Source organism: Onychostoma macrolepis, chromosome 15, assembly GCF_012432095.1.
Source record: "Onychostoma macrolepis isolate SWU-2019 chromosome 15, ASM1243209v1, whole genome shotgun sequence".
In the NCBI taxonomy this organism is placed as follows: Eukaryota; Metazoa; Chordata; class Actinopteri; order Cypriniformes; family Cyprinidae; genus Onychostoma; species Onychostoma macrolepis.
In genome coordinates, this window is record NC_081169.1 from 6,599,579 (window position 1) to 6,626,671 (window position 27,093).

The 27,093-nt window shown below is 37.3% G+C and overlaps 1 protein-coding gene across 6 annotated transcripts in view; it reads right to left on the reverse strand.

Moving 5' to 3' along the window:
• Nucleotides 1-9,831: 9,831 nt before the first annotated feature.
• Nucleotides 9,832-27,093, reverse strand: part of ankrd49 (ankyrin repeat domain 49) — a 28,964-nt gene continuing 11,702 nt past the window's right edge. For all 6 annotated transcript variants that reach the window (XM_058799768.1, XM_058799765.1, XM_058799766.1 and 3 more), the window contains exon 3: nucleotides 9,832-11,644. In XM_058799768.1, the coding sequence (XP_058655751.1) occupies nucleotides 11,192-11,644 (453 nt within the window). In that variant the 3' untranslated portion in view covers nucleotides 9,832-11,191. The remainder of the gene's footprint in view (nucleotides 11,645-27,093) is intronic.

Sequence of the window (27,093 nt, forward strand, 5' to 3'; positions counted from 1 at the left end):
GTTATCTATAAGGAGAGTAAATATTTAACTGAACTGTATTATTTTGCACAAGAGAGATCTGTTAGTTTAATTTAGTTGTGTGGATCACAATTGTGGTGGAGGGTAGAGCCTGTGCTTCAGTCAATGATGAGCCACGAACACTGATGTTCTGCTGCTTTATTTAAAGACAGTAACTGTAGAGTTGCTGATACAGTGATGATCTCTTTGTTAAGTGCTTTATCACATGCGTGTGTGCTATAGCTGATGATAAACTGCAACGATTTGAGTTAAAGTCATGTTTTTAGTAACTTTACTGTTATAAATTAAGTGTTTGCAGTTTTATATTAAGAAATGTTCCTTCTTAGTAGAATCAAATGAAATAAGTTTACCAAATGTTTACACACCATCACAACAATTTTACAGCATGCAAGAGTTTGCTGTATTTTTACAGTACAATTGTAATTATTGATTTACAGTACTCTTGTAAATTTACAGTCTTACTGGCAACCAAAATTGCCAGTAAGTTACTGTAAATTTTACAGCAATTTTTTACAGTGTGACGGCTGCATGGTTACAATTTTATCTCTGATAGTATCGATCTTGGAAGTAAAGTAGCTCATAAAGTCATCACTGCTATGCTCTTGGGAAATGCCAACACCTGTTGATGCTTTATTTTTCGTTAATTTAGTCACTGTATTGAATAAATACCGAGGGTTATGTTTACTTTTCGTCTCTTCTAGAAGAAAACAGTCAGATCTAGCAGTTTTTAATGCTTTTCTGTAGGATAGGGTACTTTCCCGCCAAGCTAAACGAAATACCTCTAGTTTTGTTTTCCTCCAGCTGCGCTCCATTTTCCGGGCTGCTCTCTTTAGGGCGCAAGTGTGCTCATTATACCACGGTGTTGGACTCTTATCCTTAATCTTCCTTAAGAGTAAAGGAGCAACCGTATCTAAAGTGCTAGAAGAGAGAGAGTCCATAGTTTCCGTTACATCATCAAGTTGTTCTGAGCTGTTGGATATGCTGAGGAACTGAGATAAGTCAGGAAGTGTATTTATAAAGCAGTCTTTTGTGGTAGAAGTGATGGTTCTACCATATCTGTATGGAATATACAGGAGACTAGATAATGATCTGAGATATCATTGCTCTGCTATAGATTTTAAAATCTTGTTAATTACTTATAAAGCCCTGAATGGTTTAGCTCCTCAGTACTTGAGCGAGCTCTTATCGCATTATAGTCCTCCACGTCCGCTGTGTTCTCAAAACTCTGGCCGTTTGATAATACCTAGAATATCAAAATCGACTGCGGGCGGCAGATCCTTTTCCTATTTAGCACCCAAACTCTGGAACAGTCTACCTAACACTGTTCGGGAGGCAGACACACTCTGTCAGTTTAAATCTAGATTAAAGACCCATCTCTTTAGCCTGGCTTACACATAACACATTAATACGCTTCTATTATTCAAATCCGTTAAAGGATTGTTAGGCTGCATTAATTAGATCAACCGGAACCGGGAACACTCCCCATAACACACGATGTACTCGTTACATCGTAAGTTGAATGGCATCTGCGCTAATGTTTGTCTGTTTCTTTCCTAGTCTGTTTCTCGGTCCGTGTCCGATCAGATGGTGGGTCGGCGCCGGGAGGTGATGTCTGCGGCCCTGATCGTCGGCGGAGACCAGGTGACCCCCAGAGATATATCCCCAGATATATCAACCAAAATAACAAAATAACTAAAATATAATAAAATACCTAACTACATAATACTACTATTGTTAGAAATTGCAACAAAATTAAAATAGAAATATAAACTTTTGAACTGCGGGTTTCGTCTGGTCAGAGGAGAACTGGCCCCCCGACTGAGCCTGGTTTCTCCCAAGGTTTTTTTTTCTCCATTCTGTCACAGAGGGAGTTTTGGTTCCTTGCCGCTGTCGCCTCTGGCTTGCTCAGTTGGGGACACTTAATTTCTAGCGATTATCGCCGATTTGATTGCACAGATACTATTTAAACTAAACTGAGCTAGACAATGACATCTCTGAATTCAATAATGAAATGCCTTTAACTGAAAATTGAGTGTTTAATCTTATTATACATTACTGACACTCTATCCTCCAATTTGATACTGTTAAGTGCTTTGACACAATCTGTATTGTAAAAGCGCTATATAAATAAAGGTGACTTGACTTGACTTGCTGCAAAATTTCAATGCAACTGACATCAATTCCATGTGACAGTATTAAATCTAGAGTATGATTTTGACAATGAGTAGGTCCTGACACGTGTTGTTTAACACCAATAGAGTTTAGAATGTCTATAAATCAGTGGCGAGCGGTGAGTTTTTTAACAGGGTATGCTGAGTGCTAAGATTAAGACACCCCAGAAGAAAACACAGTGGCAGGTGTCGATTTAAAAGTATGCACATTCCTACCTTAGGCTATTTGTAAATGAAATTCATCTCCAATCCTTCTTCTATCGTTTCAGATTTATCCATAGTTAACTCGAATGCTAGAAAACAGCTGATTTTCCAAGTAAAAACCGCCAAATAACATTTACACGTAGTTACGTTATGATACATAATATTCAGAGCGTGGGGAGATGCCCCGGTCTACATCTCTGCATCAAGTGAATTAATCTTTTTTTTATTTATTCATTTTTTTCCCATTCATTTTTTATTCCCAGTGAATATGAGTTAAAACTCCCACCTGGATGACAATAATAGACCATTCAAAATAGCAAAAATAAATAAATAAATAAAATAAAATAAATAATAAAATAATAATATCTTTAAAATATTGCCAAGTAACGTTGCAAACAACAATAAAATCACAGAAGGACTTTAACTGTAAGCGACACAAGTATACGGAAAACAAAGGTATTGTTTCCTATTTTTTCCTGATGTTTGTTATTATTTCAAATTTTATATACATTTTTATAAACTTTTTTTATTTATTTACTACTTAGGCATGTTGACAATAACGCCATCAACATTGTCTATGACCAGATATATTATAGTGGACTTTCAAAATTTGCTTTGCTTGAGAAAGCATGAAAATATACAGTTATGATGTTTTTTTTTTGTTTTTTTTTCATATGATTTCGTTGGGTTAGTTTTGCATCAAACACAATGTAATTTTCGGTAAATCGAGATCTGGCAGCAACAGCACATTTTTCCGCTTGGGTGAGCGCTTCTTGGACAGCTTACCTCTTGCATGAAATCAGCCGTCTACCAGCAGAACACTGAGAACGTGCTACAATCCTGACGAGTCACAGCGACAGAGCGGAGGCGCCAAAGCTGCGGAGAATCCGCTTACCCGGAAGCTTCCGTCACTGTCTCACTGACGTACATTTACAGAAAATGACCATTGTTTTCAAATAAATAATTTTACATACTTATTCCCAACACTTTATTAAGCTATAAGTTTGCTATGTACAGTGGTGTATTGGCATCAACATTCACTCTGACAGAGGAACTGTTCACTGGTCAGTCATGTTGAGCAGCCTTCAGATCACCACACTCAACAAATTCATAATGGTTTTATTTACTTTTTTTTAATTTGTGTTTTGCTCTTAATTCTGAAAACAGATCCGTGTATATTTATATAACTAAGGTGACTGGGATAGTGGTCTGGTTGGCGTTTCCATGTGGTCCTGCTTGGTACTGCAGCTTGACTTGTAGTTATTCTTGTACAGTGGGTATGGAAAGTATTCAGACCCCCTTAAATTTTTCACTCTTTGTTATATTGCAGCCATTTGCTAAAATCATTTAAGTTCATTTTTTTCTTTATTAATGTACACACAGCACCCCATATTGACAGAAAAACACAGAATTGTTGATATTTTTGCAGATTTATTAAAAAAGAAAAACTGAAATATCACATGGTCCTAAGTATTCAGACCCTTTGCTGTGACACTCATATATTTAACTCATTTCTTCTGATCATCCTTGACATGGTTCTACATCTTCATTTGAGTCCAGCTGTGTTTGATTATACTGATTGGACTTGATTAGGAAAGCCACACACCTGTCTATATAAGACCTTACAGCTCACAGTGCATGTCAGAGCAAATGAGAATCATGAGGTCAAAGGAACTGCCTGAAGAGCTCAGAGACAGAATTGTGGCAAGGCACAGATCTGGCCAAGGTTACAAAAAAATTTCTGCTGCACTTAAGGTTCCTAAGAGCACAGTGGCCTCCATAATCCTTAAATGGAAGACGTTTGGGACGACTAGAACCCTTCCTACAGCTGGCCTGTACAAACTGAGCTATCGGGGGAGAAGAGCCTTGGTGAGAGAGGTAAAGAAGAACGCAAAGATCACTGTGGCTGAGCTCCAGAGATGCAGTCGGGAGATGGGAGAAAGTTGTAGAAAGTGCAGCCCTCCACCAGTCGGGGCTTTATGGCAGAGTGGCCAGACGGAAGCCTCTCCTCAATGCAAGACACATGAAAGCCCACATGGAGTTTGCTAAAAAACACCTGAATAAGATTCTCTGGTCTGATGAGACCAAGATAGAACTTTTTGGCCTTAATTCTAAGCGGTATGTGTGGAGAAAACCAGGCACTGCTCATCACCTGTTCAATATAGTCCCAACAGTGAAGCATGGTGGTGGCAGCATCATGCTGTGGGGGTGTTTTTCAGCTGCAGGGACAGGACGACTGGTTGCAATTGAGGGAAAGATGAATGCAGCCAAGTACAGGGATATCCTGGACGAAAACCTTCTCCAGAGTGCTCAGTACCTCAGACTGGGCCGAAGGTTTACCTTCCAACAAGACAATGACCCTAAGCACACAGCTAAAATAACGAAGGAGTGACTTCACAACAACTCCGTGACTGTTCTTGAATGGCCCAGCCAGAGCCCTGACTGAAACCCAATTGACCTATCGGTAAGCCCCTCCCCTTGAACGCAGACTAGCCAATGGCAGTCGAGTATCAGCTGCACGGGGAGCGGAACTCGGACATCTTTAGGTTTGAGCGCCATAGAGAAACATTGGAAGATCCAAAGCTTACATCGGTTTTATGGGGTTTATGCATCAAAAATGGAAAAACGATGTGCCTGGGATACTTGTAACACTGATTCCAGGTATCCTGAGAGGAAGGACGATATAATTTATTTTATTACATTTTCTGAATCTAAACAAAACAGAGCAAAATGTCCCTAAGTATTCACCCCAAGACAAAAACGTTCATTTTCTGGTTGTCATACACTCATTAAGTTACAGTTTACATCTGCTCAAGCAGAATGTTAATGTTATCTTGTGCTTTAGCAAGGTATCTCTGGCTAAAACTAGCTAACGTTAAAGTTAGTGAGTCCATGCTAACATACAACCTAAATAGCGGACTGTTCTCGCGTCTTGTACAGTGTAGGTCAAAAACACATAAACAAAGGTCTACATTTCAGTGCCTCTCCATATTAAACTGGTTAAATGTACATTAATTTAGTCATACCCTGCGATACATGATCAGTGTTGATCCTGCATGTTGTCATCCGAGATCGTGATGACCGACCGTAATTCTCCCGCTTACATTGTGATCTATAAACCTTCACTTCGAGTTACCCACTGTATTTATTTTAAAATATTTTATGAATCCCTCCATGGAATATGTAATTCCCATTTGGTGGCCTTCTGTGTCCAAAATTGTGCAAAAACTTTGTGGGACAAGGTTTTCACACAGCAGCTGTCATTGTAAGACAGTGAGTAACTCCGTTTGTTTGTCCGAGGGAGCAACAGTAACTAAGGGGGGCGGGGCTTACCGATAGGTCAATTGAGCATCTCTGGAGAGACCTAAAAATGGCTGTCCACCAACGTTTACCATCCAACCTGACAGAACTGGAGAGGATCTGCAAGGAGGAATGGCAGAGGATCCCCAAATCCAGGTGTGAAAAACTTGTTGCATCTTTCCCAAAAAGACTCATGGGCTGTATTAGATCAAAAGGGTGCTTCTACTAAATACTGAGCAAAGGGTCTGAATACTTAGGACCATGTGATATTTCAGTTTTTCTTTTTTAATAAATCTGCAAAAATGTCAACAATTCTGTGTTTTTCTGTCAATATGGGGTGCTGTGTGTACATTAATGAGGAAAATAAAATGAAATTAAATGATTTTAGCAAATGGCTGCAATATAACAAAGAGTGGAAAATTTAATCGGGTCTGAATACTTTCCGTACCCACTGTATGTATAGAAAATGGTCTAAACAAATGTAACATTTATTTATTTTTCTCACAGATTTTGCTGTTGCACTGTATACATCAATTTTGAATTATTATTAAAATTAAAAACAAAATGTATTAATTTTTCTTGAAAAAAACTTGCAGAAAATAGTTTTGTGAGAATCATCCTCAATCTTGAATTTGGTAAAACAATTTGCTTTATTTAAAATGTTTCATGTCTTAATCTTTTTATTTTTGTTATACTGGGATAAATCATTTCGTGGATGTATGCTAAAATTTTTGGATGTGGCGCCCCACCTAGAAAATTTGCCACCAGCCGCCACTGTTCATGACGACTAATCATTTTCAATACCATTGGCAAAACTACCACATACTGTATACTTCCATATAGATATTGTAATATTTAATTTTTTTTGTCCATCCATTTTTTTCAAGGCAATCATTATTTAAAGCTTTGAAATTGGTTTAATCCAAGTCTTCCAAGAAGATACATTCACTTTATATGATAAACAGATTTTAAAATAAGACAACTTTTTTTTTTTTTTTTTACATACATATAAATATTGATCAATTACCATTACAAAAATCTCAATCTTAAACATTTGCTCATTCTGTGCATTTGTGTCTTTAAAATAGGGTAACTTTGTTGCAAAAGCTTACAACACAAGGAAGCTTGATTTCAAACTGAATTGAATTTGCAAAAAATGACAATTACACAGTAATAATAAAATCATAAAACAAATGACCTCAATTCAGTTGAGGTATTAAAAATATGACAACACAGAATTTTTATAAGCAGTGAAATATATGTTATTTATTTAGATAAATGGAACATCAGATGGCTTTGACCTGTAATGTCTGTACAATGTAGTGCAGTTAGACATGTACAGGTGCTGGTCATATAATTAGAATATCATCAAAAAGTTGATTTATTTCACTAATTACATTCAAAAAGTGAAACTTGTATATTATATTCATTCATTACACACAGACTGATATATTTCAAATGTTTATTTCTTTTAATTTTGATGATTAGGGCTTACAGCTCATGAAAGTCAAAAATCAGTATCTCAAAATATGAGAATATTACTTAAGACCAATACAAAGAAAGGATTTTTAGAAATCTTGGCCAACTGAAAAGTATGAAAATGAAAAGTATGAGCATGTACAGCACTCAATACTTAGTTGGGGCTCCTTTTGCCTGAATTACTGCAGCAATGCGGCGTGGCATGGAGTCGATCAGTCTGTGGCACTGCTCAGGTGTTATGAGAGCCCAGGTTGCTCTGATAGTGGCCTTCAGCTCATCTGCATTGTTGGGTCTGGTGTCTCTCATCTTCCTCTTGACAATACCCCATAGATTCTCTATGGGGTTCAGGTCAGCGAGTTTGCTGGCCAATCAAGCACAGTAACACTATGGTCATTGAACCAGCTTTTGGTACCTTTGGCAGTGTGGGCAGGTGCCAAGTCCTGCTGGAAAATGAAATCAGCATCTCCATAAAGCTTGTCAGCAGAAGGAAGCATGAAGTGCTTTAAAATTTCCTGGTAGATGGCTGCGTTGACTGTGGACATCAGAAAACACAGTGGACCAACACCAGCAGATGACATGGCAGCCCAAATCATCACTGACTGTGGAAACTTCACACTGGACTTCAAGCAACATGGATTCTGTGCCTCTCCACTCTTCCTTCAGACTCTGGGACCTTGATTTCCAAATGAAATGTAAAATTTACTTTCATCTGAAAAGAGGACTTTGGACCACTGAGCAACAGTCCAGTTATTTTTCTCCACAGCCCAGTTAAGATGCTTCTGACGTTGTCTCTGGTTCAGAAGTGGCTTGGTAGCCCTTTTCTTGAAGATGTCTGAGCGTGGTGACTCTTGATGCACTGACTCCAGCTTCAGTTGTCTCCTTGTGAAGCTCTCCCAAGTGTTTGAATCGGCTTTGCTTGACTGTATTCCCGTTGCTTGTGCACCTTTTCCTACCCAAATTCTTCCTTCCAGTCAACTTTGCATTTAATATGCTTTGATACAGCACTCAGTAAACAGCCACACCTTTCAGTAATGACCCTCTGTGACTTACCCTCTTTGTGGAGGGTGTCAATGTTCGTCTTCTGGATCATTGCCAAGTCAGCAGTCTTCCCCGTTATTGTGGTTTCAAAGAACAAGAGATACCCAGAATTTATACTGTAGGGATGGTCATTTATTCAAACTCAAATGTAAATATTCTAATATTTTGAGATACTGATTTTTGACTTTCATGAGCTGTAAGCTCTAATCATCAAAATTAAAAGAAATAAACATTTGAAATATATCAGTCTGTGTGTAATGAATGAATATAATATACAAGTTTCACTTTTTGAATGGAATTAGTGAAATAAATCAACTTTTTGATGATATTCTAATTATATGACCAGCACCTGTAAATCAGACAAATATCCCATTCCAAAACATTTCTAGCATAAACTTATATTGTAAAGAAATTAAAGTTACATCTTTGATTGTTGAAAGACTTTCTGGTGCATTTCACTTACAGCCAATACAATTTCAGAAGGATTTTCATCGGTCAAGCTTGGATCTATTCTGAATGGTCGATATCTTTTGACAAAGGTCAATCCAAGAACAAAGAGAAATAATTTCTACTTTAAAAGCACAGAGAGATTGCAATTGCACACAGTCTGCGCACAAGCGTACAAGCAATATCGGAGTGAGAGGACAGGCAGTTCGTTTGTTTAAGTTAGGCCTATTTGAGAGCTCACATCCAGTTTTCTGCAATTACATGACTGTGTTCTCGTGTTACTGCAATCCTGCGTGAATCTGCAATTGACAGGAGACGGATGCGTGTCAAACTCACTGTCGGAGAGGAAAGAACAAGACGCAGCTTGTATCTGTGTATATACTGTACGGTAGATACTGTGGAAAATGAGTAATGGAACCGTGTCAGATATTTCAGTATTGGTGTCAAAATATAGATATTTATGATAACACTACCATGTAGTTTGTTTCTCCAAACTTTGAGTCCATAAATTACGCTGAGCTCCCTCACTGTCCGATCAGCTTTTCAAAACCTGCTGCAATGGCTGAAATTTCCCGGTTCAGATATCAGGGCTTTTATTGGTCCATTTACAATTTAATATCTTTATTGGCTACTGAAGTGCCGTCAAAGGTTTGAATATCAATTCAAATTGTGGGCGTGGTGTACTCAGTAACGTACTATGATTTAAAAGTAACGAAGTAGGTTATTTTGCTTAATTTTTACTTAAGTACAAGTACAACTTTAAAAATATACTCAAAAAAGTACAAGAACCCCAAAAAAACTACTTAATTACAGTAACGTGAGTAGCTGTAATTCGTTACCTCCCCCACTGGCTAATTGTAATAAGAGTTAAGAGCCCAACTAATGGGCTAAATTAATGAACTAATAACACTAATTACCATTATGGTGACTTCACGTGAAACAAACATTAGATTTAAACTGTTAATTCTCAACAAGAACTTCTGTAGATGTCTGACAGAAAGTCAGTCTGGTCAGATCTTGCAAACAGGAGCGGTCCGCCCAAATGCCATCATTCCACGCCACATGTGGGCCAGATCATCATTCCACATGTGCCAGATATGGGCCGAAAATATGTTGCTATCTGGGTACCCTTAAAAGAGACTACATGATGAGTCATATTGATAAAAACATTGCATCACATCTTTCTGAACTTTTATTTCAGGAGCATACACATACATAGTAGGGGTTGAACGACTTCTGATTTTTTAAAGTCGACTTTTATGTGATGAAAGTCGAGTCGAAGTCGACTAGTCGCTGATGACGTCATTAATGAACAAATAAGTCTGGAGCTGAGACTCAAACACCTTGTGCACAGCTATGGCATATGACACAGTGCTGCCCACATGGTTATTGCTCCTATAACAGCTCATTTTTATAAGTTCTTTTGTCTTTGGGTCGTTATATTTCTCACAGATTTCTGCTCTTTCTAAATCAGATACAGATAAAGTAGCACAGTAAAGATTCGTATGAATGCATTAGTGAGAGCGATTGCGTGTGTGAACTGTGCTACTGTCTGTAGCCTATGTGTGTGCGTTACAGAGCAGCAGCGCATTAGATTAGAATGGCGATTAACTGACCTGTACTATAAGCTGTTTAAAACGTGCATTCTCCCGTTCAATTCGAGCATCCAGTAATATAATCACACGTCTTGTGGAGCGCTTTCAGAGTATGCATTTATTTGTCATTTTAACTGTTTGGAAACGGAGCTTAAATGTGGAAGTCCTTCAGAGATTTCTTATACTCTTGCGCCCTCTATAGGACCAGCGACTAGTCGACGTCAAACTTAAAGAGTCATGGCAGAGCATTAAAGTCGACTAGATTCAAAATGTGAAGATGCAGAAAGAATTCTGGAAGGGTTTGATCCTCTGCCTCCGTCATGGTTTTGCTTTCTCACGCCGGCTTGAAACGTATATGACGTCATCTAATGCAGCGGCACTGCGCACGCAGAATGATCATTGTATGACATCAAAGCATCGCGAGAGCTACAGAGAACAGACGGCTACGCATGCTTTCGAATCACTCTCGCGGTAATTTGATGTCATACTCTGATCGTCTGCACGGTGCTGCTCTAAGTTGAACACACCTATACTGTATATTTTGCCCTCTGTTGGAATTAAAGTGCTAACTTCTCCCCAACACCTCTTAGGAAAAGTAAAATAATTAAATATAAATCGATTTTCAAATCGTTTTAAAAAGAATTGCGATAGGTGAATCAATTTTGTCTCCCACCCCTAGATTTTAAGCACATCCTGCACAGAAAATGCACCCTCTTCATGCTTTGACATGCACGCAAAGACATGCTTATAACTTTTAATGACATTGTTGTGAACATCTGCTTATTTCCTGCATGCTGATGACCAGTTCTTGTTTTTTTTTTTATGTCAATTTCCTCTACTATTCATAGAAAAGCAAAGTAATTTCACACCTACATTTATTAATAATAAGACACATTTATAATCTTGATGTCAGAATTTCACCCTGTGCTCACATATGTGTCAGTATATTTTATTACAAGGCTCTGCCATCTCAAACAGCCTGTGATGTTCACTTGTGCGATGTGCAATATCATAAGCAGTCTCTCCTGCACTGTTTTTCAGTCCTGCCTGTAGGGTGCGCTGTGACAACAATAACTCAATCGTCTGCCCAGCTGCAGTATTTCCAGCAGCCAGTTGTAGGGGTGTGAGTCGCCCCGCTGTCAAGGCATTGACCTCTGCCCCCCAATTCAAAAGGCACGAAGCTACAGTGGCATGACCCCAGCGACAGGCGCTATGTAGCGGCATCCAACCATCAGTAGTTCTTGCATGAAGATTCGCTCCAGCATTCAAAAGAGCAGAAACCACGGCATAATGGCCACTGTAAGCAGCACGGTGTAGAGGAGTGTAACCATCACTATCATGACAATTAGCAAGTGTTGGGTCCAGTGCGAGGAGATGTTCTACTGTGGCTAACTGTAAGAGAGAGAGAGAGAAACAAAAAAAGTTTAGAAAAACAAAGCTAGAAAAATAAATAAACGGAAATACATTAATACGTAATTTCTTCTGTGCCAAAAAGCAACTGATATTATAGACCAATTTCCATATTTATGGCATATTGAAAATATCACTGGCCTTCACAAAAACTTTCAATCATCAAGCTGTAACCATTAACTCTATTTGTAAACTTCAAATTAGAGTGAGATTGGCAACCCCTTGTAAATATTTAGCAACCCCTCGTAGGGGTCGAGTATCTTTGTTTGCATTTGTGAGGCTGTAATTATTGGAGGTAATAGGTCCCTAATAGCAAGCAACCATTGAATCAATATTAAAAATAGTTAATTTGTCAGTGTTGATTGCATTGAATCAAAATCACTTTTGCACCTGCAATTAATGTACAAAAAATTTAGTGTTTGCTTTAGTTGGGCTCTTGACTCTTTATATTTTAATGTTAGGCTTTCATTGTTGCTTGTAACAATGTGCTAAAATACATTTGTTGAGGCAATGAAACTAAGATCCATTGGGATCAGGTGATGTTGACTGTAATCATTGTGAGGTTATTTAAATAATTGCTCAGAAGTGTTTTGTGTTTTTTATGTATGATACCACAATGTGAGATTAAAATAGTGGTATGGCTGTGGTATCATACTTCCATGAATGAACAGAAAAAAAAAAAAATCATTAAATTGCTGAATCAATTATACATAAAGAATCAGTGTATGAAACTCGACAATGGTGACAATCAACAAAACAAAATGTTATGCTGAAATGCATGCTTGGTATCAACATCCAGCATGCATTGCAGTTGATCTATTTATCTGAATTAGTTTGATTGCCTCCATTGTTGAGGTTTGTATGATGGGTGTTGTCTAAATCTTTCTGTATATTTTGCCACAGTATCTTTGCATTTGTGAAACAGAACATTTACATCAGTAATGAAAGATCAACTTCAACATTTTTAGTGTTATTTCTTAACTTTATTACAGCTTGACACCCTTTATAAAAAGTAATCTACTCTAACTTAACTTTAATACATCTCTTTCTTTATTAATGCATAAGTGTTTATATTGAAACATTATTGTAAGCACTTGAAAGATAATTAACTTAATGAAAAGCAAGTGTCAAGAGCCCAACTAAAGCAAACACCGATCAAAATAATGGTGGTGTTGAAATTTCAAAATCTTTTCAGCATTAATTGCGGGTGCAAAAGTGACATTAATTCAATGGCATTAACATTGACAAATCAACAATTTTTTAACACTGATTCAATGGTTCTCACCTGTTCTCTTGGTATCTGGGGTTTGTGATAATATTAGTGTAATTTCTCAAAGTAGAACCTCCACATATTGTCTTTTCAGAGTATAGTATTATTGTATGATGACTTGCAAGTTTAGAATTTGTGTTTCTGACATAGAAGTGAGGTTAATGTACAGTGCGCTTTGCATTAAAGGCCTTACTTTCAATAAAGTAACAGTGGTCCTAATATGGCAAGCCAGTTTAACTTTTAATCCTTAAAAATGTACTATTATCTATTTTAATCTGACTAGTACTTTAGCTACTAGTATCTATAATATTTTGAACTAGGACTTATTCATTATTCATTCAGTGTCCGGCCCCACGTAATATCAGTCACCACTTCTAGACCAAGAGACCCAGCTTATGCCTGCCACTGACATAATGCATGAGTTACACTGCATGAAGAGTCAAATCCGGTAATATCTGGCCATGGTAAACTGCCGTGTAATTTCAGGTTTGCTGGATGTATGTGGAAATTACCTGAGCCATGTTACACAGACAAGTACATTTCCAGAAATACCCATGTACTTCCCGTGTACACAGACATATACAGGAATCCGTGAAGTTTCATGGACATATACAGCTGAAACACTGCTGGATGTGAGGACTGATGGCTGTCAGACCTTTCATACTATATGTTAATGACCAGCAGTGCTTACTGTGTTCCCAGGTGCAGGGAGGGAGTGAGCCAGGGAAGTTTCACAAAACAGCCTCAAAATAGTCTTAGGGGCCGTTTACACGACAATGTTTTCAGCCAAAAATGGGAAACTTTTTATGCGTTGTTCGTTTACACGACAACAGTGTTTTGGGGACTGAAAATGCAAAAATTTGAAAATGGGTTTCAAAGTGGAAGTTTTTGAAAACACAGCCGTTATCGTTTCTGTGTAAACACCAAAATGGGAATCTTTGAAAACGGTGACGTCATTCGCGTGCATAGTACGTGTTAGGTATGTAGACATGTGCAGTACGTGTCGAATTTTAAAGGCAAGCGCGAACAAACAAACACAACAGTGTCGGAGAGAGTTTACTAACGCTTCTTCAGCAAAGTGTGGATTTACTTCACCAGTATTACAACCAACAGCGGAGACGCATCATATACATCATACTGTAGTCTTTCACTCAGAAGCTTTTTCCTATTTTTCCCATGTCCATCATACTTTTTCTAGAATTGATTTTTTCTTGCTAGACAATAAATTACTACAGGATATTATATGTTGTACATATCACCCTTTGGTTATCTCTGACCATGCTCCGGTGTCGGTCGATATAAATCTTTCTTTAGGAAATTACATGTTTAGACCTTGGAGATTTCCTTCCTATAAACTGTCAAATGATTCATTTACAGATTTTACAAAGTCTCAAATTGATTTATACTTTGAACTTAATCAAACTCCTGAAATCGGTTTAAGTATATTGTGGGAGGCCTTTAAAGCTTTCATTCGAGGCCAAACAATATCTCATATTTCATACTCAAAAAAACTGAGTGCCTCTAAATTAGTTAGTTTAGCTGACGAGTTACAGAAACTAGATGCAATCTATGCATCTTCCCCCTCTTCCTCTTTATATACGAAACGTATACAGTTACTTTCAGAACATGATTTACTAATGACAACGGTGACTGCTAGACAGCTTCTTCAGAGTAGACGACAATTCTTTGAGCATGGTGATAAAGCTGGGAAACTTCTAGCACATCAAACACGTGCTTCTAGTGCTTCCAGATGGATCCCATGTATCAGATCTCCATTAGGGGAGCTGATATCTGATCAGGTGGGTATCAATGCTGCCTTTGCCAATTTTTATACTGACTTATATTCTTCTGGGAACTCGTCTAACTCTCAGGCAAATTTTAAAATTTTCAATACATTGGATTTTCCCATACTTGAGGCAAGTCTGACTGAAGACTTGGGAGCCCCCATTACTGAATTAGAAATATTGGAAGCAATTGGATCCATGCAATCAAATAAATCCCCGGGCCCAGACGGCTTTACGTTAGAATTCTATAGAGCGTTTAGTTCTTCTCTAACCCCTATATTAGCAGTATTGTATAATGACTCCTTTAAAGCTGGCCGTCTCCCACCAACTCTTAATGAGGCCTCCATTTCCCTCATCCTTAAAAAAGAAAAGGACCCCACGTTATGTGGAAGTTATCGACCAATTTCCCTGTTAAATGTTGACTTTAAAATTTTATCAAAAGTTCTGAGCCTTCGTCTTCAGAAGGTCCTACCATCTCTAATATCGCTAGATCAAACAGGTTTTTGTCCAGGGAGACATTCTTTTTTTAATACAAGGAGGCTTCTTAATATTTTATACTCCCCTTTCTCTGCATCTCCGGAAGTCATTATATCCTTAGATGCTGAGAAAGCCTTTGATAGAGTTGAGTGGGATTATTTGTTCTGTGTTTTAGAAAAATTCGGCCTGAGGTCTAATTTTATCTCTTGGATACGGCTCCTTTACACCTCGCCTGTTGCCTCGGTTCATACAAATGGCATGCAGTCTTCTTTTTTTCCTTTACATCGAGGGACACGACAAGGCTGCCCCCTTTCTCCTCTTCTCTTTAATTTAGCCATAGAACCTCTGGCAATATGGCTTTGTACTTTGGAGTCTTTTGAAGGTATCCCCCGTTTTGGGTTAACTCATAAACTCTCTCTTTACGCTGACGATTTAATACTTTTTGTCTCCAACCCTTCTTACTCTATTCCTTCTATTCTTGAGATTTTGGACAAGTTTGGCCACCTGTCGGGCTATAAAATTAATCTGCAAAAAAGCGAACCCTGTAACCCCCCTGTAAACCCTGCAGCTAGAGAACTCTCGTTCTCCCAATTTCCCTTCAAATTATCCACGGTGGGCTTCAAATATTTAGGGATATTCTTTACTAATCTATATGGTCAATTATTTAGCCATAATTTTTTACCTCTTGTCGATCGAATTAAGGAGGACATGGCAAGGTGGTCCACACTCCCTTTGTCCCTAGCTGGACGTGTTAGCCTGATTAAAATGGTCACTTTGCCTAAACTACTTTATTTTTTTCAGCACATTCCAATTTTCATCACCAGATCTTTCTTTAAAAATGTAGATAGCATGATACGGCCATTCCTTTGGGGAAATAAACCACCACGAATTAAGAAATCTATTCTTCAACTTCCTAAGTCAAAAGGTGGCCTGTCTCTTCCAAATTTTCAGCACTATTTCTGGGCAAGTAATATTAATAAGATTTTATACTGGAATAACCCCCACTTACCCAAAGATTACCCACCCTGGGTTCATGCCGAAACTTCTTCAACTAAATATGATTTACGTTCTGTTATCACTTCTCAGCTTCCGTTAGTAATCAGCAAAATTACTTCCAATCCAGTTGTTTCAAACTTACTCAGAATTTGGATTCAGTTTAGAAAATGTTTTGGATTACACAGAGCGTCTATACATATGCCTATCTTGAAAAACCATGCTTTCTCACCATCTTGTTTGGACTCTGCATACCGTATATGGGCATGTAATGGTATACACTCAGTTAAGGACCTGTATGAGGAGAATGTGTTTACATCCTTTTCTTCCCTATCTGCCAGGTTTAACCTACCCAATAGTCACCTATTTCGTTTTTTTCAGACGAGACATTTTGTGCAGAAACTGTTCCATCACTTCCCAAATCGTCCCCCAGAATATGCACTCGACAATTTTTTTGATCTTAAACCCAGTGATAAACATCTTATCTCAGTCATTTTTAACTTAATTAATACTTTGATACCTGATCTTTCAGAGCGTTTCAAAGAAATTTGGGAACAAGACCTCTCTATTCCTATTTCAGATGAACAGTGGTCATGCATCCTATATCGGGTGCACTCGTCATCAATCTGCGCCAGGCATGGTTTGATACAATGCAAGGTACTTTACAGAGCTCACCTGACAAATGCACAATTATCTAAATTTTTTCCAGACAAGAATGATGCTTGCAACCGTTGTCAACAAGCGCCAGCAGATCATGTACACATGTTCTGGTCATGCCCTCGATTAATAACCTTTTGGTCCAACGTGTTTGACACACTGGGAAAAGCACTTAATGTTGAACTGAGTCCCAATCCATTGACAGCTGTCTTTGGTGTTCTACCATACACCACTTATTCTAATTCTACTGCTCAAGTGGTTGCTTTTACTACTCTATTAGCTAGAAGGAACATTCTCCTTAAATGGAGGTGCGTCACTTCCCCTACTCACAATAGATGGATACAAGACATATTTTTTTACATTAAATTGGAGAAATTAAGGTTTATGCTTCAAGGTTCCCTTAAAACCTTCAGTAGCACTTGGGATCCCTTCTTGAATTTCATTAAAGGCTTGCTTTGTCTCTCTGATACAGATATAGATTCAGATAATACTTAAGAAATGCCTTTCTTAGTACATCTCAGAATGCTAATTATGAGAAAATATTATACATCCGTGTTTTTTTTTTTTTCTTTCCCTGTTAGGTCTTTTGTTTTGTTTCTCCTCCCTGGGTAGGGATGGTTAAGGTTTGGGGTTTGATACGATAAGGACATTTTGTTGTATCTTGATCCATTTGATGTAAGTGTATTTCATGCTGTCATGATAAAATGCCAATAAAAAAGATTGGAAATAAAAGATGGCTGAATAACAATCAAAACTGTGAGTTAAGAACTATGCATAGGCACTTTAAAATATGCCCTTTAAAATAGGTACAATTATAACAAGTACTTTGGAATGTCTACTTTCATTCAAAGTAGATGTATTTTTACATGTTGTTTTCTGTTGAAATATTTTCTGGCTGTTTTTATGTTTTTGATACTATATACTATTTTCCCCTAATAAAAACAAACAATCAGTCTGCCCACCTGGTCAGCAACCAATCACATCATTCACCTGTAAGGTTTTTGGGAGGGATGTATTCTAAAATTGAGTGTTTAATCTTGTCTTAATTTTACATTATTTTCCTATTTCCAAATCACTTAAACTGGCCCACCAATGTGATCGGCTGAATGCTCCGTTACCTCTCCTTCCTCTAGTCACATGTCGGATCCGTCACCCAGCTTTGTTCCGGGACCTCTAAATTTACAAATTAAGCACTGGTGTGGGCCATTAAAAACTGTTATGTGCTTTAAACTTTAAATTGTGAAACTGTGTTAAACGGGACAAAGGGACGTTTTTATTAGAGTTTTTCACACACACATATCAAGAAAAAACATCAAACATATACGTAAAATGCAGAGGTGTAAAATACTTGAGTAATTTTACTTGATTACTTTACTTAAGTATTATTTTGGGGGATTTGTACTTTATTCAAGTACAATTTAAACTGACTACTTGTACTTTTACTTGATTACATTTCTGAAGAAAAAACAGTACTTTTTACTCCTTACAATTTTATTTCATCTTGAAAAGTACATTACATTTTATTTTATCTTATGCACATTAAATATGGTAAACGGAAGCTCAAACGTGCGTGCCTGATGTGAGAACCAATGATCATTGTTTCATGCATCAAGCACACATATTTCTACTTCATTTATGACTTTCATCAGGTAAATGTCTGGCTTCAAAAGTTCACCATCAAATCCGAGGAAGCATACTGAGGTAGCAAAGTTGCATTTTTCCAAAAAAATTTTATTCGTTATTTGTTCTGTTTTGATAGAGCCATTAGCTGTGTAATATATTAGCTGAATGCACAAGATTGAGTGCAAATAAAATCAGTGATGAGAATTTAAATACCATTAATATTTTTGTGGAAATATTTTCTTAATTAATTAAAAATCTCCAAAAGCATTGTTTGTTAAATTAATTGTAATTCATGTTTAGTGATGTTCTCACCAGGTAGTGGATAAGTTGTATTTATAATATATCATTATATGACACATTGAGTAGGAATCAGGACTGTCAATGTTTTTTTTTTTTTTAAATCTTAATAATTACATGATTTGCTCATTAATTAATCTAATTAGTAACAAATAATTATTTATCAATATTTGCTGAGAAAAAAAAAAACTCTAAAAGCCCCAAATAAATAATTAAAAGATTAATTATCCTGTCAGACAGTGACGTTGAATAGACAACACACAAAAAAGTGGCCTTTCAAAACGTTAATGTTGTATGTTTTAATTCTATGACTCTCCTCATTAATTCAACACATTCTAGTATTTTGTGTGGAATATGTTTCTAGCCTCTGCATCACATCTTGCTCTTCAAAGGGATAGTTCACCCAAAAATTATAATTCTCTCATCATTTACCGACCCTCATGTCATCCCAGATGTTTATGACTTTCTTTCTTCAGATGAACACAAGCAAAGATTTTTAGTCCAGATAATGCAAAACAGAAGCACTTCAGAAACCACACAAAGTGAACACGACAGTCAAGCTTAAAATATTAGTAGGCCTGTTTGTATCCTTCTTACATATGCCTCTCATTTCACTTAAGAAGACACTGATTCATTAACAGGGGTTGCATACTGTCATATTCACTTTGTGTAGTTTTTGAAGTGTCATTTTTGGATGTCCCATACACGTGACTTTTTCCCCTAAAACCCTTAGTTTGTGTTCATCTGATAAATGAAAGTCACATGGGATGGCATGAGGGTGGAAAGGATAGAGTTTCCTTTTAATCCCTTTCCCTGTATTTTTTTTCCCGGTGTTCCGCTGTGCTGCATTTTAATTGTTGTTGTTGCACTAGATATACGTGTTTGACCTGTACCATTGCATTTTGTTTCGTTTTCTCCCTTTAACCAAACTTCTGAATGTCTGTCAGAAAAGAACGTACTTCTACTTTTTTAATACTTGAGTACAATTTAAAGTTGTACTTTTTTAATTTTACTCAAGTATGTTTTTGGCCAGATACTTGTACTTTTAATTGAGTAAAACTTTCACTCAGTATTTGTACTTTCACTTGAGTAAAATTTTTGAGTACTTTTTACACCTCTGGTAAAATGAGCAATGACTGTTTTTCCCTACAAGTCAAGACGTGGTATTGTTGTTAAAACAATTTAAAAACTAGTTAGAGTTTGTTGCGAGTTAAATAAAAAGAAGCAGAGGTGAATGTGTTCGTTCATCTAAAACAAACAAGGCATCTGACATGTTAGTTAAAACAATAGCGTAACATTACAAGTTAAATAATATAGAGTTGACTTATCTTACCATCTTCTAAAACAAAAAAGCATCAGAAGTGTACGTTAAGTAAGATACTTGTCAAAACCTTGTATAGTCTAACATTTAAATAAAACAGAGCTGACCGACTTACCGTGGTATAAAATAAATATCAAACCGTTAAAACAACAGCATAAGCTACTTGCCAAATCTTGTAACATTACAATTTAAAAGCTAGCGTTTTGTCGCAAGTTAGAAAAGTTAAACAAAAGAAAAGGAACCGAGCATCTTGTGCTGATCCTCGTGCGCTGCTGTCAAAACTCAGAATGCGCTTATGAGCGCTGAGGTCAGACCACACCTACATCACCGTCCCTAACACCATAAGGAGAGACTGACGCAATTCAAAAGAATTACACAAAGTAATGTTTTAACATTAGAACGAACGTTATTTTTAATAAGTCTTTAGCATTTCAATTAATGAAACAATTCAGCATCCATCCTAAAGCTTTTCACTTTAAAATTAGGTTAGTCTAGTTTTAACCTTTTAAACAAACAGCTCTAATCCATAGGAAAAATGTTGTTTGCCTTGTTTTATTTATTTTAGTAGTATAATACCTTTATTTACTCAGATTTTTGTCAAGCTTAAGACTTCTGACCTGCTATATAACCCAGACTTTTTCACTTTAAAAATTAGGTTAAGTTTTTTTCTAAACATTAACCTCTAAGCCGCAGGAAAATGTTGTTTGTCTTGTTTTATTTTATTTTAGCGGTATAATACCTTTATTTACTCTTTGATTTTTGTCAATCTTAAAACTTGCGGAGGAGGTAGGCCCTATATCAGTTAAAACGCATATGTGAGCGGAAACCGGAATGAAAGCAAATGTTTTGGAGGTCGTTGGATTTTCAGCCGTGATTAGACGCCTAAACTTTTTACATTATAGCACGAAATGTAAACATTCTCACGCAGGGCAATGAAATGAGAATGGCGCTGTGTGTCTGGGGCGTACGATTACTGACGCGATCATATCAGATCAAGAGGGTTGTTGTAAAACATCTAAAGATGTTTCTGGAGATGCAACTCATTTACAATCTAACGAGTTTTTGAGGGGATCTGGCATCGTAAACTTTGGCGTTGCTGTTCATTGATCAAAGGACATACATGTTAACAATTTTATGACATGCACCTGTTCATACATTCATACAATGTATGAACATTGTCAAAAGTTTAGACTTAAAGTTCACTGTCCGGTCAAAGGATGTGTGCCCTTTTGAAGCTTTTATATGACACATAGCTGGTTAAGTTAAAAGTTAGGTATAGTTTAGGAAGAAAATACTCAAACATAAACATACACATAAACAATCCCCTACATTTAAACATTTAAACTTTTATGATGTCTCATACAAACCTTTTACAAATAAAAACTTCTAGAATCACACAGGGCATCTCTACAAGATGATGATTAAACAATGATATAACTTTTGTTTTAACAAATAAGTTTTTAGATCTTTCAAACCTAAAATCATGATGCTCTAAAGCAAGGATTTGAAGCAGTCAAATGAACCTCTGATGAATGCAAGGCAGTTACAGAGATTTTCTTTATGAATTAGAGCTAAATCAGACTAAAAATTAGTTGTCATAAGGTTGTTTGCAACAAAAGTAATTCCTAAACAAGGTGCTACAAATGTCTCACAGAATCTTTACAACAGATTAGACTTTCTTTCTCACTTTAAAAATGCTATTATTAACCATGGGGTTTAAATGCAGCATTATTTCACAGTATAATGTTTTATTTTATTAAAATAAAAACAACTGGTCTATATAGGTTTATTTGACTAAGATTTGATCAAATAACTGTTATAAGAAACATGCAAATATTCAATAAGTCCATCTTATCAACCCTGCCTGATGTGTCTGGCGGTTTGTAACAAATATCTTACCGATACAGATGTGTTAAGATGTTAAGTATGTGTAAAATATGTGCAAAGTTCAATATTACTGCTAAAAATAGTTTAATAAAGCACAAACACTCACATGAAAAACAAACACACACACACACACACACACACACACACACACACACACACACTAAAACAATTAATGTTAAACATTTCAACTTTTACAATTTTACAAATAAAAACTTTTAGCATCACACAGGGTATCTCTACAAGATGATGGAAAGCAGTATGATTAAACAATGATGTAACTTGTTTTAACAAATAAGTTCAGTTTTGTAGATTTTAGATCTTTCACACCTAAAACCATGATGAGGATCAGTTGTCAAATGATCCTCTGATGAATGCAATGCGCTTACAGAGATTTTTTCTTTATGAATTAGATCTAAAATAGACTAAAATTAGCTGTTGTAAGGTTGTTTACAACAAAAGAGTGTCTTAAACAAGGTGCAACATATGTCTCGTCTTTACAACAGATTAGACTTTCTTTCTCACTTTAAAAACAGTATTATTAACCATGCTGTTTAAATGCAACATTTATTTTTTCACACTATAATGTTTTATTTTATTAAAATAAAAACAACTGGCTGTTTATAGTTTTATTTCACTACGATTTGATCAAATAATAGATATAAGCAACAATCAAATATTTGATAACTCCATCTTATCACCCAAACTGATGTGTGTTACGGTTTGTGATGACATCAGTATCAGAATGAGCTTTATCGGCCAGGTATGCTTACACATACAAGGAATTTGTTATAGTGACAGAAGCTCCACAGTGCAACAGAAAGACAGCAACAGGACAGGACACAGATAATAAAAGAATAATATACAAATATACAAATAGGCAATGTACAAAATAGCAAAAACGCAATATGTAATATAGACAATTATGTATGTACAGTTATGATAAGTGCAAATTTGAAATGAAAAAAATAAATATGTGTGGTCATACATTAATATCTTAATGAAACAGATGTGTTAAGATGCATGTTATGTGTAAAGTTCGATATTACTGTTAAAAATAGTTTAAAAGGTCATTTTTAGCTTTCATATAGGATTCACAACCACACTCAGCTTTTTGTGTAACAGAGCCCCGGGGGCAGATGAAATAGAATGTATGAAAGACTTTTCTTTTAAGATATTATAATGACAGACTAAAAACTTTAGATTGATTAAAACAACTGAGGTTATGCATTTCTCTTGAATATACAGTAACCAGTGAGTACATAAGACAGTATAAATACATAACCTAATAAATTTAGCATGATTCTATCATATTAACCAATAATTTAAATTTAAAAAAAAAATAATAATAATTTATATACCATATCTGACTTTCTCTTCAAAACACAAACTTTTAAATGTGTTGAACAATTGGTTTTGGGGGAAACCATATAGTGTTGTGTTTCTAAGTTAGGATGCTTGTAGTTAATCACATCTTTAACTAAAACATTTTCATTCAAACTCTCTCACGCACGCACACAGCTTTCTCTGTACATTTATTTTTCTTTCTTTCATTATTTAAAATATAAAAATATACGTCAACGGAAATAATAGAAAACAAACTTTATTGCAGCCTTTCATAGATGCTGAAAGAGCTCATTAACCTGTTTAACTCTAAAAATGTGAACAATATCACTTAACACTAGTTTGACAAACAAGGGTACGCTCATAAAACAAGTCTGGACCCGATTTGAAGCATTCTAACAACAAGTACAACCATTGCAGAAAATGTATTATAGCACCGCGGTAAGATAAAACTCTGGATGTGTGATCGACCGACTTATCAGATGTTCAACATATTATTACGAGAACTAATGCTATTTCATGAAATAACACAACAACGGGTGCTCCATTTCAACATATACACGTGAAGTCTGTTTCACCATAAGTGTATCGTATTCTTCTTATATATTTGTTTAGTCTAAATATGTTTTAACAATTCTTTTTGTTATTGTTTGTACAAAGATGTTAAATTGAACACGTGTAACTAATACCTCATTCAAACGTTGCGGCCTTTCAGGTCAGCGAACTACAATACCCGGCATACACCTCAGACTACAAACATGGAGGTTGGGGGTCCATATCCAAAAACGGTCATACGTGACAGCGCTCTAAATCGTCGACTAAAAAGACTCGCATTTCCACACTTTTTGTGAAGTATATGCTTCTTCCGCGTTGTGATGTTACAAACCCCTTTTTGTGAGCTCTGTTAGTGACGCGAAGCCGATTCATTTCTGCGAATTGATTCATTCCCACAGTTCAGTTGAACGATTCATCGTCTCCTTAAGTCATCTCGTAGTTATGTCAGTATACACTTCTTTTCTAACAACTCAGTGTCGTTTTATATCAGTCAAACATTCAAATAAAGTTAACAGCACTGTTAAAAATAAATGTAATTTTACAGGTAATGGTCTGTATTTTTTTACAGAATTTTTCAGTTTTTTCATTATACAATATATACCTGTTATTTTACAAATATTTGCTGTATTTTAAAATTCTACCATTATATTTACAGATAATTGCTTGTATTTTGGTATTACAACAATTTTCCGCTTTTAAAAGGACATTTTATGTATTTTTACAGAGTAATGTGTAATTTTACATAAAATGTTATATAATATTTACAGATTTTTCCTGTAAAAATAGGAAAAAAAACGTATACCCACAAATCAACAGTCAGTCACTGTGTACTGTCCAATTATTTCAACAAAATTTTATTTTGATGCTTCAGGAAACATTTGATTTGTTTAAAGTTTCATGCCAAAAAGTATAGTATTGCAGCAGTATCTATGGGCATTCTTTATTATAAATCACTGCATTAATAAATGAATAGTGAGGTTTTACAGTGTACCCTTGCCTATTTACTTGAAATCATTTATACTATATTCAAAGGAATGCAAAATAAATTATGGAATATTCTAAGCAGTAGTATAATGTTGCCTATTCAAATAAAGATTTGTGCATTTTAACAAATACCAGAAAATATTTACACAGCATAACTGAAAATGCTTTATTTCAACTCAATAAAACAGTTAATAACATCCAAACTTTTATTCAACAAAATTTATTCAGAGGCATATGTATTTGTTTCATAGACTGTATAAAAACAGATTTGTTTATGTGTGTGTGTGCGCACAAGTGATGACGCAGTTTCAAATCGGCCGCCAAAACTTTTCCGTTTAGTCCCGCCCACAATGCAGGCTGCAGAGGTGCTGTCTACTCATCGACAGTAACGGAAGCGCGAGAGGATGATTTGAATTAATTTCAGGCTATCCATTAGGAGCTGTGTGAGAAAATATCGCGCTTTTTCATTGAGCCTGTTTTTCGATAACTACAGCAAATTTTGATGATACCACAGCGGACATCATGCCAACCTATCACCGACTGAGGTAAGTCTTTCATACTACAAATACTTAATATGCAGCACGCGTCTTTCAAATTTGTTGTCCATTTGTTTTAATGCAAGAAAGATCAGTTGACCTCAAAACAAGCTTTAGTAAACTTGTTATTGTAACGGGGCTGACAAGACGTGAGACGTGCGGATCCAATTGCAAGCTTTTATTTACAGGCATGGTCATAATACAGGCAGGGTCGAGCAATGGCAAACAGGTACGGCAGGGACAAGACAGAGTAATCCTAGGGCAAGCGAAGGTCGGTCGACAGCGAACAGTATCCAAAGGGGCTAGGCAGAGAGATAATCCAGGGAACACGGGCTAGAATCCAATGGGGGTGCAAACAGTGTCCGAACAGATAGCCAGGGGTAAATACAGGGAACACAGACTAGAAAATAACAAACGTTCCGTAAAGCAGCTGACACTAGGGGAGTGAAAAACGCAGGACAATACAGGAACAGAACAGAAACACGGAATGGCACGGAAAGGGTTAATCCAGGAAACACGGGCTCTGTAGAGTTGCTACGGCTTGGGGAGCGGTAAACGCATTCAATACTCGGCAGAGAGGTAGAGAAAGTCCAAGGCTTATAAAGCGTGTGTGATTAATATGTGCATGGGATCAGGTGTGCGTGTGATTAGTGCAATGAGTGATTGGTGACAGCTGTGATCAGTGTTGGATGATGGGAAATGGAGTCCATGTGGTGTGTGGTGTGAAAGTCCATGTGGTGAGCGAGTGACCTCTGGTGGTGAATGGACGGAAGTGCAGACCAGATTCGTGACAGAGCCCCCCCCCTAAGAGCGGCTTCCAGACGCTCCACACAGTCTTTAATCCAGGAGGGAGGTGGAGCGGAGGCGGAACAGGGGGAGGGATGGAGGGCCAGGTCCTTGTGGAAGCGGAGTGATCTGGGACCGAGGTAGAGCCGGCACAGCAGGAAGCCAGGGCGGAGCAGGCGGGACTGGAGCCCACCAGGGCGGAGCAGGCGGGACTTGAGCCCACCAGGGCGGAGCAGGCGGGACTTGAGCCCACCAGGGTGGACCCAAAGATCTCCACGGCGGTGCAGAAGACCACCAGAGCCAGATAGTGGACCACCACAGCGGAGCGGGTGGAACAGGTGGAGCAGAAGACCAGAGCGGAGCAGACGGACCCGAAGACCACCACGACGGATCAGGAACCCACAGCAGAGCCTGGGAACTAGGGAGAATGGAGACACAAGGAGGAGACAGAACATGCACAGACACAAGGACTGAGGTAGGGAACATAGGAAGTTTATAATTAGTCTCCATAGCAGTGACAGGATAGAACGAGAGTTCATTGACGGCCTCCTTAGCCATGACAGGACAGAACGCGAGTTCACTGACGGCCTCCATAGCCGTGACAGGACAGAACGTGAGTTCAGGGACAGCCCTTCTGGCTGCGACAGGACAGGACGAGAGTTCATTGACGGCCTCCATAGCCGTGACAGGACAGAACGAGAGTTCATTGACGGCCCTTCTGGCTGCGACAGGACAGGCAGAGGATTCACAGACGGCCTCCACAGCCGTGACAGGGCAGGACGAGAGTTCAGGGACGGCCTCCTTGGCCGAAACAGGACAGGACGAGGAATCAAGGACGGCCTCTGTGGCTGTGGCAGGGCAAGACGAGAGTTGGTGAGTGGATACCACTGACACCTCCGGAGGTTCTGCAGCGGTTGCCG